The 14,401-nt window shown below is 35.7% G+C and overlaps 1 protein-coding gene across 1 annotated transcript; it reads right to left on the bottom strand.

Annotated features, from left to right (window-relative positions):
• On the bottom strand, nt 1–11,912 carry LOC128551167 (zinc finger protein 62 homolog). The gene is made up of 2 exons (XM_053531682.1): nt 11,802–11,912; nt 1–2,710 (listed from the first exon to the last, which is right to left on the bottom strand). Exon 2 carries the CDS (start codon nt 2,596–2,598, stop codon nt 1,111–1,113), a length of 1,488 nt encoding a protein of 495 aa, XP_053387657.1. The 5' UTR covers nt 2,599–2,710; nt 11,802–11,912; the 3' UTR covers nt 1–1,110.
• Nucleotides 11,913–14,401: the final 2,489 nt, after the last annotated feature.

The following is a 14,401-nucleotide window of genomic DNA, read 5'->3' as shown; positions in this document are numbered from 1 at the left end:
CCCAACAGAACACTTTATTTTTTCAAACCACTACGCTATAACATATTTTCAAAACCAACACTACAGGTATAAAGCAATTTCAGCCCATCGTAAGATTTTGTGTGTGTGTGTGTGTGTGTGTGTGTGTGTGTGTGTGCGTGTTCATGTAAAAAAAAAGGCACACCCGGCTTTTCATGTCGGAAGAAGACCCCAAAAGCGCATCTGAACATAGTTTCAGGTACTAGCACTCACCAGTGGAACCACCGGCCTTCTGTGCTAATAAACAAGTTACACACTATTACAGATTGCAGTGGCAATACAGAAGTCCCAGATCGGTATAAAACTGCATATACATAAAAGCAATTTAAATTGACCTTCAACACTAATTGACCTTTTGTCATGTGCGCGGCACATCTTTTAATCATAAAAATCCTTCAATGCAGTTAAAACTTATGGGACAGTCCGAACACATTTTTACTTGACCTGAATGATTTTGACCTTAAACCGATCAAGCATAGGTCATGAGTTTATATATTGTTGCATCATGGGGAACGTTTGTGTGTACCACTAATCAATGCAATGCCATATAAAAGTCGGGGAGCAGAAACAATTTTTACTTGTACTTGTGTACATGCATATTGCCTCCTTTTAACATAACAAGTTTTATGAACTTAGTTTGAGTACGTTTAGAGAAATTGTCCGATCCAGAATTGAGGACGGACTTGAGGTGTTGGTTTCCTCAAATCGTCTGTTAATTGTATTCCACAAACATAAGAGAGAGATTTGGATGCTTGTTTAATTTCCTCCGCCTTTTCTTTTTTCGTCAACTTTACAACCACATAAATTATGTAATCTGCCACGGTTACTTTCTCTGATGATGGACGACGGTTCCAGGTGCTCCTCTAGGTAAGATTTATTTATAATAGTATATTTTCGCATATTACACGCACTCGCTTATAAGACGCACGCCGAAATCGTTGTTTTTTCTTTTATTTCCTTGTACACGTTTAAAAGATGTTCCCCGCTCTTGAACTTGAAATATGACTCGTAATGATACCGTATACGACTTGTAAGCAAACTATACGGTATGAACCATTAAACTGGCCTAAATTAGTACCATAGAATCTGCCTTCATGGCAGATCTTTACAGTGAACAGTTCTGTGATTCTTCAAACTTTCTGCATGATTAAAATCAGCTTTACAAATTTTACAGACATATGGACGTTCACCCGTATGAATACGCTTATGGTTTTTGAGACTTGTTGATTGGCTGAACTTTGCGTTACATACGTCACACACATGAGGACGTTCCTTCTTATGTACGATCGAGTGCTTTTTTAGGTTCCCAGCACTAACAAACGTTTCCCCACATTCTTCGCATGTGTAAGGTCTGTCACCAGTATGGAGCAGTTTGTGGTAATTCAGACCACCAGGATGGCGGTAAGTTGCACTACATATGTCACACTTGTAAGGTCGTGCTGTAGTGTGGATAAGTTTGTGTCTCGTTAAATTACCGGACTGCTTGAAAGATTCCTGACAAATATCACACTTATATGGCCGTTCGTCAGTGTGAATAAGCGCATGTTTCTTTAAATACTTCATATGTTTGAAAGTGGCTTTGCATTCACCGCATTTGTAAGGACGTTCGTCAGAGTGAACATATTTGTGTGACTTCAAAGTTTCAGCACATGCAAATGTTTTCTTACACACTTCACACCTGTATGGCCGTTCCTTAGTATGGACACGCATGTGTCTATTTAATTGACCTTTATCCTTAAACGCATAATTACAAATTTCACATTTATAAGGACATTCACCAGTGTGAACTCGTTTGTGTTTCTGCAGAGTGCTTGCCGATTTAAAATGCTTATTACATATTTCACAATGATATGCGCGTTCCCCAGTGTGTGTTAGCGTATGATACTTTAAACTTGCAGAATGCCGAAATGTTTTCCCACATTCTTCACACTTGTAAGGTTCTTCTAACGTGTGAAGTCGTTTATGACTCCATAGATTCCCTTTCTGTGAGAATTTTTTGTTACACACTTCACATTCAAACGGACGTTCCCCCGTATGAATACGTTTGTGATTTTTCAAAAGTATTGCATGCCCAAAACACATCTCACATTGCTTGCACTTGTAGGGGCGCTCTCCGGTATGGATGAGTTGGTGAATCTTCAAATTGGCTGCAGTTTTGAAAGCCTTGTCACATGTAATGCAACAAAATGCTCGTTCTTCAGAATGGAGCTTCTCGTGTTGTTTTAGGTAGTTTAACGTTTTGAAAGTTTTCTGACATAGAGAACATTGAAATGGTCGGTCTTCAGAATGAACTGTTTTGTGTTTCCATAAATTTGCTGTTGTTGCGAAAGTAACCTTGCATATTTTACACACGTATGGACGTTCTCCAGTATGTGTACGCATATGAGTCTTTAAATGCTCATTCTGTGTGAATGTTTTCTTACATACGTTACACTCGTAAGCTCGTTCTCCTAAATGAATAATCCGATTGTGTCTCTGTAAATTTCCTTTTTCTGTAAACATTTTCTTGCAAGTGTCACACTGGTGCAAACCATTTTCAGCCCTAGAGTGACTGTCTATTGGCATCTTTTCTGCATCCATCAGCGGCTCCTTAAGCCTAAAAAAAACTGGACGTTCTGTTAAATACAGTCCTTATCAACGTCAGACCGTGTATCCACTGGATATTGCGTAACCCTTTACTGCTATGGTTGCTCTGAAAAAAAAAGAGAAAATTCAATGAATTCAATGTATAATATGATTGATAAAAATGTATCAATGTATGACAAATATCATACAAGAACTCCATAATGGCACCACATAGCGTTCCGGAGTTTCATAGTTTATACAGGCAAATGCATTTAAATATAGTTCTATTTCATACTCTATATAGACCCCTAAAAGTGACCAAGCTCCCACCTTTTTTAATGTTCAGGCAGAAGCACATCAATCAAGCCATTCATGAGAAAAAGTTGTCTAACACTTGGGCGCCTTTTAAAAAAGCCAGGTACCTCCATCTAAACAAATCGGACGAGGACCTTAAAAATGTTACAGGTGAAGATTAAATCCAGTGGTTCAAGAGAAGGTTTTCCTTTTCCAGTTTTAGCTCCCAATATAAGATGTCACATCCCTATTTGAACAAACGTTTGACGGGCCGTTGTATTGATGCTACAGTCCAAGTTCGATGAAAATCCTTCAAGTAGTTAATAAGTAGAGGTCATTGAAAGATTTTATTTTTGTTTTCAACTCAAGCTAAGCTGAAACATTTTAGAAAATCTTGATACAGGAACATGCCTGGATGCTACTGACCAAGTTTGGTAAAATTCTGACCAGTATTGTCAGGAGATTTCATATGAAGAAAAGTTTGAACGGACGGGAAGCGATCACAATATAGCTCGCTCCAAGCATTTCGTGCGCAAAATAGCTGAAACACCTACATGAAGAAAGAACATTCATTACCTACGTAGTCGATGTCACTGACTTTATATCACTTCTCTCTCACCGACGTGATTTTTAAGCTTCGCTTTTGGTTTAGAATTTATCGTCTGAGAAAGTCATTGAAGGTCGGTGAATATGTGCCTACACATTTCTGAAAAATGCTCAAAGGACCACGTAAGGTCTTCTCTACTCAAAAGGGAGCGGCGGTCCAGTGGTTAAGGTGTCGGTCACTCAACCAGGTGGGTGTTGGTTCGAGTTCCGTAGGGGTCACGACCACGCTTTCTAATATATCACCAGTACTGTTTTTTTTCTTTCTTTCTTTTTTCTTTTTTGAAGCAGATTCGAGAGTGGTTCAAAATAAGCTTGAGGCTTTCATCACAAATTTATAAAAACTGAAAGCTGCTGGAAAAGTCGCTATATTATCCCTAAATTGTGCCGGTGGCAATGTTTTTCTTCAATCAGGAAATTCAGAACAACCCATTGTCTGTGTACTGATATGTATAAAAAGTAGAAGAACATTTTAAGTTCAAATTAAAATGTTATACTAAAAAACTTTTGGATTTTTTCATTTTTTTTTTATTTTTAATAAGAACATACATTTAGGCCATATCCTTCAAAAGCATGAAGAAAATATTAAATATGTCTATGTTTATGCGATTCGCCAAATTCTTTGATTGTACTTACAAACTTTCAAAACTTTCAAATAATTCCAATTTACATTTTACGGTAACGAGCCCGCAATGTCAATCGGCAACTTCCGGTCGCTGAAGAATTATCCGTAACTGACATTTTGATACACATTCATTGATACCAAGTGACCACGTTCATGTTATTAAACGAAGCATTATTACAGAGGAGTTTCTAACATTTCTCATTACATCCTGTGCAACATATCCTGTAACGTTATATCTCATCTTTGCCACATTTTTAAAAAACTCCTGTTTGTCAATGTTTGTCTCGGCATAAGAACAACAATTACAGTAACAGAACTGCAACGACTGCATCTACACGGCTATAAGCAATAGCAATTCCAACGCAAGTTTTGATCTGATGTAGACAAAGAACTCATTATCAAGTTTAGTTAAAATGCATCCATTAAAAACTACTTGATTTATAAACAAATTTATTACCGGAGGGACGGCTAGGAAACCTCTTCAGGACAGGCTATGTGTCCGGTTCTCGGAGGGGTAGGCGGTCGGTTACCGGACGGTTTGACACTTCCAAATATACACTATTTAACTACTGAGATATCAAAAAAGTACAATATTATTCAGATATTACATATGATACCACTGTATGTGCATGAACATAGCCAGCGGCAGGCAGAACTAACCCTAACCCTTACCCTATAGCTCTTCTGGTTAATCTACTATTACAGTAATCAAAAGGGCTTAGGGTAGCCAGAATGGTTAGGGTAAAGGGTTAGGTTTAGGGTTAGTTCTCGCTACTCTGGCTGCTCTGGTTAAGTTCATGCACATCACCACTGAAACACAGCCCAATGTACAAGCGTTGACAGTAGCTAGTGTACCGATAAGATAAGTAAAATAATGCTTGGGTTTGGTAAATCACCTGTACATGAAAGAAAAGTATCGACACTACATCTGTGGCCGGTGCACGACACTTCGTCGAAAGATATTTGGTCGAATATGACACTTCGCCGAACATGAAACATGGTCGAATCCGACACTTGGCCGAATACGACACTTGGTCTAAGTTTCATATAAAGTACGACACTTGGTCGAAATTATTACCTTTGACAATGGCCTTTATGATGAAAATTGATTGTATTACCGGCTTGTGGCAGGCAAGTCGATCGAAGGCAACGACCGTAACAACCCAGCCACAGAGGCCCACAACGACCGCCATGAAATATATATAAATGTCGCGTACTTCGGTATCCTTCCTGTTTTTATTTTTAAAACATTGTGCAATCGCTGTATTTTCTGCTCGTTTTTCGTTTTACATTATAATACGAGAAATGCCATGAGAAAACCAACATAGTGGGTTTGCGACCAGCATGGATCCAGACCAGCCTGCGCATCCGCGTAGTCTGGTCAGGATCCATGCTGTTTGCTTTTAAAGCCTATTGGAATTGGAGAAACTGTTAGCGAACAGCATGGATCCTGACCAGACTGCGCGGATGCGCAGGCTGGTCTGGATCCATGCTGATCGCAAACCCACTATGTTGGTTTTCTCATGGCGCGGCTCATACATCTATTTTTCATAAGAATATAAAACAGGTTTCAGGGTTTTCCTTACAAGTTCTATTTTTGCGCAATTTATCGTGTGTGTAATTCGTTTTATTTTATACGAAATCAAGGTTTTCTAACTATTTATTTCATTTATAATCTAGTTTGATAATAATAAAAAAATCAGTTGAATTTCATGCGTTTTAACGTTCAAATTACATTAATTTACAGCATATATATAATAGCGGAACAGATTTTATACATGTACACTCCTGTTTTCGAAAGAGCAAAGTTTCTTTTGTTTCTTGTTGTTTGTTTTTTTCGGTTTAAGCGTTGTTTCTCAACAGTACTTCAGATAACTAATTAGTAAAAATTAAAGATTTTAATATACATGTATGTAATACACCTTTTGCGGAACTTTTTTCAGGTATTGTAATTAAAAACAAAATAGCTTTCAATAAAAATACTTTGCATCATTTCTTCTCTTCCAACGATTGAAAAAGTAAAATATTGATTTCGTGCATATTTACTGAAACTATAAGTAATTATTCTCACCTTTATTAGATGAATTTTCCCCTTAATTATCTCAGTACTCAACATGTTCCTGACACAGATTTATAATGAAACCTCCGACAAGTTATTTTAGTCCTGTAGACATTATTATACTTTGTATATTTCATCAATAGTGTAATTATATTCCGACAATTATTTCGTGTAAATGACAATTATTCCTGTCTATTTCATTTTTTAATCTTGAAGGTAAAATCCCCTTAAATTAGGTCGTTAGAAGAATAACGTACATTGTATCAAAAGGCGTGTATAATTACGTTAATAATGTGGCTGGCTGGCAATGTTGTTTTTAGAAAAAGAAGTACAGAGAAATAATTTGCGGTCTTGACTTCGGATCGCATAAAGATAATCTATGACAACTGTTGCCAACTATCCCCAGTTACCGATGACCCCCGCTCTGGGCCATTCTTCACAAAGCGTATAGCGAAGCAATTAAATGTGCTCTTAATAGCAAGGGAGCAAGATAACTATCATTCTCATCCATCAGATGTCCGTCAAAATCCCGAGACGTTCATCCGGGGAACCACGGTAGACCTCTGGTATGCGAGAATGGATAACTATATTGATTTGTTTTGTTTGTGGGTTTAACGCCCTTTTTCAACAATATTTCATTCATGTAACGGCGGACAGTTAACCTAACCAGTGATACTGGATTCTGTACCTGTTCAAACCTGTCTTCCGCAAGTTACTGCCAACTTCCCCACATGTATCAGAGGTAGAGGACGAATGATTTCAGATACAATGCCTTTACCAAATCGTCACGGAGATCATATGCAACGCCCGCGGATCGAACTCATGACCCCGCGTTCCGTAGACAAACGCTCTCCCTACTGAGCTAAGCGGACGGGCTAACTATATAATAATATGATTTATTCAACCAATGAAAAAGGTCTGAAAAACTGTAACTGCTGAACGCGTTCAAATTTTGATATCTGTATCTTTAAAGGTCCATTACTAAGGGAAAGTGAGTTGGCAATTTTTTCATAGCCAGTGCATAGACTTCTGCAAGACACTAAATAATGAAGATTGGCAGGTCAAAATTTACAGAAGGTCTTTGGAACTCAAAGAAATGTATGTGTATTATGTTGAAATTTCAATGAATCGACAGAATGACCCCCCCAGGTCTTTTTAACTTTCTTCATACTTCATAGAAAAAATATTGTACATATACTGCGATTTATTTCGAATTTCTACATACCAACTTTCATTTTCCAATAAAATGAAATAGTTTCTGTGTTTTTTAAAAGAAATTAAAATGTTCACTTTCCTTAGTATTGGACCTTTAAGATTTACTAGTAAGGCGATTTAATCTTTAATTTTGGTTAATAATAATATAAAAGGAAGAAAAATGTAATAAAATATTTTATCACATTAAAGGCAAGAAATTTATGAAAAAGAACCTTGTGTCAAAAAATTTCAATGGCTATATAAGTCTGGAATAATAATAACAATAATAATGATAATAATAATAATAATAATAATAGATCGGATGTGAAACAAACCCTGTGAATACTTCACCTCAAAATATGACCTTGACCTTTAAGCAAGGGTCTTGCGCGCGAAACATCGTCAAATTTTTGGTTATGGGGAATAATTAAGTCAATTAAATCGTTCTTTTGTTTTGCTTTGCTTTTTTTTTCCCAAAAAAGTACACAATATATTATGTTTCATTGTAATCTTTGTATTGCTGTTTTGCTGATGGAAGGAATGGAAAGAAGAAAAAAAGAGTTGAAAGGAAAAAAGAGCTTTACATGCGCATTTAAAGTGGTCATTAAAATCCTATAGCTTTTTACCTTGTGTCGCCTCTAATTGAATAAGTTAAATCCAGCATGGGCCGAAATTACTCGCCTATCTTCACACACATTGTGCAAAATAACAGATACAATATTGAAATGGCCACGAATATATAGGCTATCATCATGATCATCTTTACAACACGTGTAGGTTACTAACCGAGTAGGAGGTGTTCATGAATTGAAAATACCCGCGCTCGTGCGAATCGTGACACCGAGAGCGCGAAGCGCTCGAGGTGTTACCGCACGAGCGCGGGTATTTTCAATTCATGAACACCGATCTAAGAGGTAAGAAACTGACTTACACAACGTCATTTTAATTTGTTAGTTTTTATTAATTATTTTTTGTTTGTTTCATTTTACAGAAAAACAAACAACGCACCAGTATGTTCTCTGTAACATCAATAATTCACTTTCTGAAGTTCACATTCTCCTGAAGTGATACTTAACAATTATGTATCAGAAAATTGTATGGTCTGTTTAACTGAAGAAAGTTGTTTTATTTTTTTTTAATCTTTTAATGCACAACTTCAAACTTCGGTTGCATATTTATAAAACATTTTTCGTGATAAACTTAGTTTCGGGGTCTGCATTTACGGTTTAGTCGTGGTCGTCATCATCATCATGATCATCAGCATCTAACAATTATAAAGTAAAATGATTATCTTCTCATTCTACTCCTACCTGTTAAGAACTGAGCCGTGAATTTATCTTGTTGAACAAAACATGACGATCGTAATTCAAAGGTAAAAAAAATATAATATTTGAAAAAAAGTATACATTTGTAAATGCTACTATTGTCCGTAAGTACTGCCCTGGCACTCATAAATATTCGTCCAGTATTTTCGGGGTTTTCCATTATTTTACGAAATGTTTGTATCCTAAAATAACAAATATAAATAACCAGTGGTACGGTGGCATAGTGGTAGTTGTCTGACTGCCATTCAAAATTTCTTCAGACCATTCTTTGCTTTTTTTTAAATTCAATGGAATGTTGTTATCGATGTGACTTTTACTCTTATAATATCTGCGTTACATATTTCACTAAAAATGATTGTTTTCTCTTGTAGATCTAGTATTTATTTTCAGGAAACGCTGGTGAGAAATAATGTCTCTTTTTATCTAAGATACTTTTAAACATGTTTTCTTCAACATTTTCTATAACGTTTATAGACCATAAGGTTTGATCAGATAAGTATGATAAAATTTCTACCGATAAAATTTGGATGGAAATGGTCCCTACGTAGAAGTTCAGCCAAAATACAGTTTAGTAGACTAGCTCCTAGACTATGATATATCTTTTCACAGTTTTATGATGGAATGTAGTGAACTGAGCCAGTCTATATCCTATGTCCAATATCATGATTTCAACATCAGTCCTGTGTGGAATTCTCTAAAATAGACTGGCTTTTGTCTCTATGAAATTGAATTTGTCAAAAAAGGGAAAAATATAGAAATATAGTTATCAGTTTAGTGGCTATAGTCAAACAGTTTAGCAGCTAAACGTTTTGTCCGCGCAGCTATTTGCACATGTGACTTTGTGAAAATTATAAAGAAATATATATGCAATATTTACATCGCTATTTAACTTCAGACACCGAGAATTTATTTACGGAAAATATACGAAATATATAGTAGACGCAACTTGACCCCGATGGTTGACCTTTGCATTATAATACGTAATGAGGCAAAACCTATTATTGAAAAGGAGTGTACGTAAAACACGAGCTGCACGAGAAAAAGGAAATATTAATTTGTGTAAATATAAATTAGTGCATTGGAAGTTTTAACTGATCAAATGTAAGTATATATACTTTGATACTGCACAGTATACAAACTAATTCCATTTATATATACACGGCTACCCTAAGCACCCTTGATTTCTATAATGAAATAATCGAAATGAATAATCAGCCTAAGGTCAACCATCGCGGTCAAGTTGCGACTACTATACTTGGATGTCAGGTCAATACTTACGGACAATAACATGGCGTTAAATAAACATTACAGTTTGAACTCATCTAACATTCTTTTCACGTGCTCAGGTATGATACCTGTGCACGAGCGCAGGTATGGTATGATACATGTGCACGTGCGCAGGTATGGTATGTAGGTATTCATTTTGGTTATTAACCTGCAGAGAACAATAGAACAGTTGTAATAGTCATGTGATTGGCCTATGGCTTTAACTGTTTAAATGCATCAGTTTTGAAAAAAGGGCACTTACCAATCCGTGTGTGGGTACAACTTTTGATCTTTATGGAGATGTTTAATGTTTTTGTTTTCATAAAGAAATAGCACTTTTTGTTTAAATTTTCTTTGATACTTTTTGTGAACAAAAGGCAGAAAATGAATATCAACAAAGAATAAAAATGTCGGGTAATCCCTTGATTAAAAGTAGATAAGGATTGGGTATCTTCAATGTATTTTATATTACATTACACTCATTATATTATACTTAATAAAATGAACATAGCCATACTACGGATGTAAAAAGTCTAAAATCTTCATTCATAATCAGAGTACTGATACCATAACACTTCCAGCTAGACACTTAAAATCTGCAAATCATATTTATAAACTTATTTATATGCAGTTAAAACCATTAAATTTGAAGACATTTAAAGGCAAAAAAAAAAAAAAAAAAAAAAATAAGAAAATAAAAATTAGAAAACGGCACTACGCACGTCTTCAAAAAAAAATCATTTAAAGAAATCAGAATCAATTGTCATAGTACTAAAGAGCAGCAAAGTATATTGTGTTGATCTTATATTCTTTACTGCGTATATATGATGATCTAAACTCATATTCTTGATCGAGTATTCGATTCTTGTTTTATTTTATGTTTTTCAGTGAAACACTGAAAACTGTTTCAAACTCGTCAGTGAAAATACCATTCTTATTTATTTATTTATTTATATTTATTTTATTTTTGTACAGAACTAGATTTAAATGTCAAGGATACTCTTTGGAAAAAAATCAGTAAAGATATAGCTATATCGTGATCTAAATACGAATGTTAAGATACACGCTCCACCGTTATGAATGAAAGTAAAATCTGAAAACTTAAAAGAATATGATTATTTGAGCCGTGCCATGAGAAAACCAACATAGTGGGAGTGCGACCAGCATGGATCCAGACCAGCCTGCGCATCTGCGCAGTCTGGTCAGGCTCCATGCTGTTCGCTTTTAAAGCCTATTGGAATTGGAGAAACTGTTAGCGAACAGCATGGATCCTGACCAGACTGCGCGGATGCGCAGGCTGGTCTGGATCCATGCTGGTCGCACACCCACTATGTTGGTTTTCTCATGGCACGGCTCATTTATATAACAACTCCAAGTTTTATTTGGTTAACACATCCATACTATGATACTATGTTTAGCTATAAATATGTTTAAAGTGTGTATCATTTTAAAGCCCTGCTCCTGTCCTACCCTCAAACCTTGAATTGTCACTGAAAAAGCATGAAAATCCTGACTATGAACAGTGACGCCTGTCAAAATAGAGTTTATTTTATATAAAATTCTATATGAAATATCTGTGAATTTGCGTGCTACAGTGTGGCACGTGGCCGTTAACTGTTACCTATTGTAAACATGGGTTGCATACACACAAAGGAATTTGAATAGCCGCGATGCAGGGCTTAAAGTCCAATACGCACTACTGTTTATACATACAGACACATTAATCTCCATGTTTATGATGTTAACACTGATGATATCAAGTTAGTGTTCACATTTTTTTTCAAATATGAGTTTTGGCAATTGTTAAAACTGCGTATCAAATAAGACTTTAACATTATGAATATATACTTACCTAATCATTTATATATTCCTTTAATCAGCTCTTTAATTTCCCAGTAGTTTGCTTTAGTAAAGATAGTATTGCAAAAGAACCGCACTGTAATGTACTCAGATAACATTAAACTACATCAGAACATGCCGCATTCCTTTCATATCGGCGGTCACGCTTCATCTTTCTTCTAGCGTATCTACTGACAGATCACACAGGGCTTAATAACGATATCAAGGTTCAAACATACAAAATAAACCTTTATTAGGTGTAAATATTCATACAAAAAACTTTCTGTACTAAGTCGCAGGCAGTAAAATATGTATTTTGGTGCTTACCCCACTCTATAAAGAAGCACGTTCCATAACGTTTTCCCACCACATCTGTTTTATCGTTTATTCTACCTTTTTTGTACTTTTACAGGTATGCATCACAGTAACTTATACGCCTGCTGAGCTGGGTGCAGAAATATGATTTTTTTCCTATTTTTGTATATTTTTAAAAGCTTAGAGGCGGGGTGGGGGCACGCCCCATTCTCCAGTCTTGAGAGTGAGGTTGCCAGCAATATGCTTTGGCCCTAAACCTTTACCCCCAAAAAATGATTTTTGTTTAAAATTACAGCGGATCTATATATCGATACAGGGGAAAATTGATAGAGCATTTATATGTACTAATAAGTATTTGATGTGATGTCTATTGTTATTAAGAAGGTTTAGCTGGCCAGGCCCTACCCTCCTATTTTACAAGAAGAATCTTTATGACAAATGTTTATACCTTTACCATTTAATTTTGTAAACTAGATATCTATAATTCTGATCCCCTCCCAAATAACACTTTAAGGAATGAGGTGTCAAAAGTGACTTGTTATAATAATCTGTCGCTGTTTGTTGCTGCAGATGGGAATATCATGCTCTTGGGGACACTGTTCAGACGCGGCTCTTCTCAAAACCAAACATGATACTTTCTGTAGCATAAACATCCGTAAACTGAAAAGACGTGGTGCCGATTATATGAATAAACAACAACAAAGTTCCGGTTAGTCTTACATTTGTTAGCGTAACGATATATCTTATTTAAGTTATTTTGTTAGTTATGCTTTAGACAAAAATTAAATGATAATCCATGAATTAAGTGGTTCATGAGAAAAAGTTATATAAAAGATATTCATATTTTAGCTCTATATAGGCCTCTAAAAGGGACCGAACAGCCTCGTTTGGACAAATGTTTGAGACTATCTCATACAGAAGTTTGATGAAGATCCATTAAGCGCCCCCCCCCCACCCACCACCATGTGAAGACAGTTTTTGACGACCTCTTTTTGTAACTTTAGCAGCCCCTAAAAGTGGCCGAGTAACCCAGTTTTAAACATCTTTATGAGGGCTTTATAATGACAATAAAAAAGCAAGTTTGAGCGGTCCATGAGAAGTTGTTTAGAGGTATATCTATTTTCAACTCTCTCAATATTTTCATTCTTATTATTCTTTTATTCGCTGCTTAAATGTCTCAGACTCAGATCTGTCTTATTTGTGTTACAATATCAATGGTAAGCTGTTTCACTTCTCATTATCCTAATTCGATAATGAAATATCCTTTACGTTATTTTTTTTCTAATTTATTGTTTATTCAAATAAATTATCATTAAAAATCCTTAACTGAATGAAATGATAATCCACCATAGACGTTAATGTTTTGTTTCATTTAGGGAGAGGAACTGCAAAAGTTTTCTTTCTTTCTAATTACTTTCGTATTTGTGTCATATATATTATGTGTATCTGTAAAAGTTTGATTTGATGTTATTTTCGAAATGAATACGTTTAAACCAACTCCAGCGTCTCCTAAAAAGGGCCAAGTACCCCTGTTTGAGTCCGTAAAACAGCAAGTGCTCGACTTTTCGAATTGTTTTCCAAGGAAAAGGACCATTTACCCCCCCCCCCCCCCCACCCCCAATGTTATTATCTAAAGAAGTTGGATCCAGTATCTGCATTAGTTTTGGAAGCAAAACTTTAACGAGAAGCTTTTAAGTTCAAAAGTGGACATAACTTTGCTATATACATGTCAGAGTTATGGGACTTGATGCTATCACCAAGTTTTCAAATTAATATCTGCATTAGTTTTGGAGATAGTAACTTGCATACAAAACTTTAACCAGGATTTTTTAAGTCTATAAGGGGGCATTATTGGTTCACAATACATATCACAGTTAAGGAACTTGATCCTGCGATGTTGTTTATTGATCTAGACAAAGATAAATAAGTTTCAAAGATATATGCCTTAAATAATAGCTATATGCACTTGCAAGCGAATCTTAAAATCCGTATTAGCTTTGGAGATGGTAACTTGCATGTAAAACATTAACCAGGCTTTTCTACGTCCAAAAAGAGGCATAATTGGCCCAAAATACATGTCAGAGCTATGGGATTTGACCCATTGAGGTTGTTCATTGACCTAGAAAAATAAAAATAAAGTTTCATAGCTATATGCCTTTAAACGATAGCTATACGTACTTGCATGCAAAATTTTAACCAAGGTGTGACGCTGACGCCGACACCAGGCTGAGTTCCAAATAGCCCGGTCTATTCTTCGAACAGTCGAGCTAAAAATGGGAGAGGATCGTATATTTATAA

The sequence above is a fragment of the Mercenaria mercenaria genome, chromosome 19 (genome assembly GCF_021730395.1).
Source record: "Mercenaria mercenaria strain notata chromosome 19, MADL_Memer_1, whole genome shotgun sequence".
Lineage (NCBI taxonomy): Eukaryota > Metazoa > Mollusca > Bivalvia > Venerida > Veneridae > Mercenaria > Mercenaria mercenaria.
This window is presented reverse-complemented; position numbering and strand designations above follow the sequence as displayed.

Coding starts and splice junctions, on each gene's coding strand:
- LOC128551167 (XM_053531682.1), bottom strand. CDS start 2,598: ATGGATGCAGAAAAGATGCCAATAGACAGTCACTCTAGGGCTGAAAAT.